This window comes from Sinocyclocheilus anshuiensis, unplaced genomic scaffold (assembly GCF_001515605.1).
Source record: "Sinocyclocheilus anshuiensis isolate Anshui unplaced genomic scaffold, SAMN03320099.WGS_v1.1 scaffold1075, whole genome shotgun sequence".
In the NCBI taxonomy this organism is placed as follows: domain Eukaryota; kingdom Metazoa; phylum Chordata; class Actinopteri; order Cypriniformes; family Cyprinidae; genus Sinocyclocheilus; species Sinocyclocheilus anshuiensis.
The window spans coordinates 1366999-1371815 of record NW_015544163.1 but is presented as its reverse complement, the minus strand read 5'-3'; the positions used below and the strand labels follow the sequence as shown (position 1 = coordinate 1371815).

Sequence of the window (4817 nt, the reverse complement as noted above, 5' to 3'; positions counted from 1 at the left end):
AGATAGATAGATAGAACGATAGATAGATAGATAGAACGATAGATAGATAGATAGAACGATAGATAGATAGATAGAACGATAGATAGATAGATAGAACGATAGATAGATAGATAGATAGAGAGATAGATACTGTAAATAGCATTTATCATTTTAATTTAGTTTCACTTGATGCATTAAAATTACTAAAACAACACACACACACAAATGAAAAAATAACAAAAACACTGATTGGATTTAGTTGATAAATATAATTTATTATAATATTTTGATAATGCTCTTGATATAGAGATAATACACTTCATATGTGAATATAATTGTTATATTAATTATTTTAATTTCATTTTTCCATTAATTAATAAAGTTGATTCAGGGTTACACTTAAATAAAACTGACACAATAAAACGATAAATAAATAAAATAAAGTAAAAATAAAAAATAAAATAAACTTTAAATAGAATATATACACACACAGTTCTCACATTTTTATATTCATTATTCGCATTTCATTTGGAAAATACTAATTATTTTCAAAGATTTCATACCATGTATACCAGTTCGAAACGTTATAGCATTACTGTTGGAAATATAAACAAATAACAGGCAGTATGCATATACATATATATTATATGTATGCTTTGCTTACTGCCTGTTATTTGTTTATATTTCAAACAGTAATGCTATAACGTTTCGAACTGGTTTTTAGCTGGTCTGCCAGTCTAACAAAGTGCCCCAAACCCCAGGAACACAGACCAACAGGATCAGCTAACCACCTTAGACTGGTTTAAGCAGTTTTTCAAAAAAGGTTAGACCAGCTGCCATTTTCCAAAAACTACCAGTTTACGATTTTCTAGCAGGGAGCAAGTTGAGATTCATGTAGCGACAATGCAAAGGGGTCCAGTGCACTAAAAACACAATGGAAATCAAGCATCTCTCACCTACTGCGACTTTGCTCTTCTGTTATTTATGTTTAAAGCGACGATCTGCTCCATTGTAAAGTCACATGGCACTGCTCGTATGCATATCCGTAACGTGCGTCTGATATTATCAACACAACAACAGTATGTTTCGTTGAAACGCACACATTAGTGGTTTACTTTAAGACCATTGCATTAACGCACGTCCCACTTCCGTGCGCCTGTCGCAGGTTCAGCGTCGTCACGCCTGCGTCCCACGCAAACGTCGTTAAGACGCGACGACGGTGGTTACGCACGGCGTTGAGTGTGTAGCGCTTGCCCATTCATCATGTAAGTTTGACTCTTTATTTTGATTAATATTTATGATATGGAACTGGTTTTGTGTCATGTATGAGGTTGAGTGCACGCAGAGAGATGCTAGCGGCGTTTAATATGATTAATTTCGACATTTTGCGTAATCGGGTTCAATATCGGCGGGATTAGCATTAGCTCAGCGCGTTGAATGAACCGAATCAATAACGTTAAACGTACTTTCTTGAAAACAAATAAAGCCGTCAAATGTTAAGTATTTATATTATTTATATGTACTGAAATATATGTTTTTGTTCTTTTTAGATAACGTTAGGAGTTTCCATGAGGTGCATTTGTTAGTCTGCACATTGAATGTCTTTGGTGAATGATGTAACGTCAAATGCTTGGTATTTACTAGATTTAAGAAGATTGCTTTATATTCTTGGATTATTTTTAAACAATCTGATTTTGATTTTTATGACGTGCACTGCATTGAAACAAAAAGTAAAAGTAAAAAATAATTACGATGGTATTCTTGTCATGTTTTGTTATGGTTGTTTACTATGCTAATTCCTTTTAAAATATCTATCGTTCTATCTATCTATCTATCTATCTATCTATCTATCTGCCGTGACAATCTTTTGATCTAGAGGCTTCTGCATAAAAATTGTGCATGGAATTATTTTGGTTCTGTGCATTTATCAATGCATAAAATGCATAAAAACTGAATGCAAAAAAAAATAATAATAATAATAAAGTACAATTTTATACAAAATTGGGTGACTAAAATGTGACCCTGTCTGTGAAATCCAGGCTAAAGTCTCAGAATCTAATTATGAGATAACAAGCATCAAAGTTTGATTTCAACCATTCATTTCACTATGATTTCAATCTTTGACATGGCCTTACTCAGTCAATATTAAAGATATAAAGGTTATATTTTCACAGAATGTTCAACATCTTTATAAAGGATGATTTTATGTAGAAAACAGTAAATCACACAAAAAAAAGACTTTAGCTGGGTTTTCACAGGCAGGGTCACAAATCATAATAAAAAACAGCAACTAGATCATTAGAAAGTTTTAGGAAACTTTTTTTTTTTTTGAGGAGCTAATTGTGGTTATTAATAATAACTTTAACCATTTCCTTCATCTTTGTAAATCATTTCCATTCTATAAGAGAGTTTTAAGCACTCTGTTCACATTGTTCATTCGCTACTCAAGTTTTGATGACTAAAATGTGAAAAATTATAAGGATAGTAATAAAAATAAAGGTCTTTATTGGAGAGCTTAATGTGGTTATTGATAATCATTTTATTAATCATTTCCATCATATATCTGTTGCTGCTAGTGCTAAGGGAGTTTTAATCTCTCTGCTTCACAGTAAATATTTGTTACCAATGTCCCAGTGAATAATGTCCCCTATAAAGTGTTTTAAATTCCCTCAGCTATAGGCTTTTAATGAAACATGCAAAAAGGCATGGTGTGATATAAGCATGAAAAACACATTAAAGCTGTGAACAGAGTAAAACCACAGTACATTATGAGTGTGACCGCTCTCTAGTTTGTGAGACGCAGGCTATTTTAAATAAATGTGACTCTTTTTCAAACAGGGCTCCATCACCGACCAAGCGCAGGGAACGTTCGGAGGACAAACCCAGGGAACGAGGGAAGGAGAAGGCTGCTGGGAAAGAGGGAGCAGAGAAGGAGCGAGGCCGAGACAAGATCCGCAAGCGCCGCAGCAAATCCACCGGCAGCAGCAGCAGCAGGTCAGATGGGATGGAGTTCAGGGTTCATGTTTGTGTGATACTTTGACCCTTTTCTAAACATGCGTATCTCATTCGACCTCAGATCCAGTTCCAGCTCCAGCAGCAGTTCTGGCTCCAGCTCTGGCTCGTCCAGCGGGTCCAGCTCTTCCTCTGGTTCCAGCCACTCTGGGTCATCCAGTTCCTCTCGTTCATCTAGTTCATCTGGGTCCTCTGGGTCTCCCAGCCCGAGCCGCCGTCGCCACGACAACCGACGCCGCTCGCGATCAAAGTAGGTTCTGGGCTTTTTGACCCAAACACTTCATTCATGAGAAAAACAGGCATGGCACTTACTGAACTTATGCTTTTAACCAGGTCCAAATCACAAAAACGGGCTGATGAGAAAGAGAGGAAGAGGAGGAGCCCGAGCCCCAAACCCACCAAACTTCATCTGGGAAGACTCACCAGGAACGTAACCAAGGTACGGTTCAAGATCAGCGCATCACATAACTGGTGTTTCTCATTCAGTCGCCTTTATTGAATATTCACTATATTCTTTGTATATTATAAATGTTATCATGATCCAAAACAGTTTGTAGTTCGTACCAGTGAAATGTCATGATTGCTTCATTTAATATAAACAAATTAAAGAGATGTATGTGGCAGTTTTATTTAGCGTTTCTTAATTTTTTTTCATGGATTTAAGTGTTTATTTTATTACACTTTACACTTTATCTTATACACTTTATTTGTGTCTGTAGATTTGAGCTTGAAGTCTCCATTTATTCCTATCTAAATTCTGTTGGTTCTTACAGAGGGGTTTCTTCATATCATTTGCCCGATATAACATTTTATTCCTAAAAACATGGTGTTTGACAGTGTTTTCTATCCAAAAATCCCTTGTAAACCTTTAGCACTAATGTCAACAAAATCAAACAAGAATTCCAAATTGGCTTTATACGATGTTCAGAAATGTATGCAAACTGGTGCATAATTGATAATGCATCATTTGCTTATTTAAATATATCATTTCAGAAAATCTGTAACACAAAACAGTTGTCTTAATGTATGTGAATAATCAGCTGGGAAAAGAATTGTGATATTTATTAGTTAAATTTCTCAGTTCATCTGGCGTCTTGCCTTAAATTAACAAGTATTTAAAAAATTTTTTTAGATGTCTAACAGCATAAAATATTCAAGACATTCAGAAATGGGAAAGTAAATTATTGTATATAAAAAAACAACAACCTACTTTAATTATTACTCAAGTATTGCAATAGGTACAAAAACAGCACACTTAAAAGCACATTTACACATGCATTTTAAAATGATTTATTTGAATATGTTGAGGTATTGGTGCATCAGCACTTATTCTTACTTCATTACTCATCTCTGTTGTATTGCTATTTGCGGATCTGCTTCTGCACTTGATTTTCTGTAGGAACATATTCAAGAGATCTTCTTGACTTATGGCAAGATCAAGATGATTGACATGCCCCCAGACCGTTTGCACCCCAATCTGTCAAAGGGTTACGCTTATGTGGAGTATGAGTCTCCAGAGGACGCCCAGAAAGCCCTCAAACACATGGATGGAGGTATGTGTGGGGGGATAAAAAACACAACTGAATTGAATCAGTTGCAGGGTTGCTACTGTTAACTAAAACCATAAAAAACATGTTAGTTACTTGAAACAAAGGTTAACTAAAATAAAACATTTAAAAATGATACCACTTTACAGTAACACTTTACAGTATGGTTCATTTTAGGGATGCAACGATACCATTTTTCCAGATCCGATCCAGAAAATTCTGAGTATCGGCCGATTCCGATCGGATACCAGCGCAGGTTTTTTTTTTTTTTTTTAAATC

General features: G+C 35.1%; 2 protein-coding genes across 4 annotated transcripts in view; one reads left to right on the top strand and one right to left on the bottom strand.

Annotated features, from left to right (window-relative positions):
• LOC107695702 (uncharacterized) overlaps positions 1-1016 on the bottom strand; it is an 8934-nt gene extending 7918 nt beyond the window's left edge. The window contains exon 1 of the mRNA XM_016495721.1: positions 936-1016. The gene's annotated coding sequence lies outside the window, so the exon portion shown is untranslated. The remainder of the gene's footprint in view (positions 1-935) is intronic.
• Positions 1017-1149: 133 nt separating this feature from the next.
• LOC107695703 (RNA-binding protein with serine-rich domain 1) overlaps positions 1150-4817 on the top strand; it is a 7588-nt gene continuing 3920 nt past the window's right edge. Inside the window, exons 1-5 of one of the 3 annotated variants that reach the window (XM_016495724.1) lie at positions 1150-1244; positions 2818-2967; positions 3053-3241; positions 3325-3430; positions 4391-4544. In XM_016495724.1, the coding sequence (XP_016351210.1) occupies positions 1243-1244; positions 2818-2967; positions 3053-3241; positions 3325-3430; positions 4391-4544 (601 nt within the window). In that variant the 5' untranslated portion in view covers positions 1150-1242. Of the gene's footprint in view, positions 1245-2817; positions 2974-3052; positions 3242-3324; positions 3431-4390; positions 4545-4817 lie in introns of all 3 variants that reach the window. The other 2 variants (XM_016495723.1, XM_016495722.1) reach the window with 2 other exon arrangements.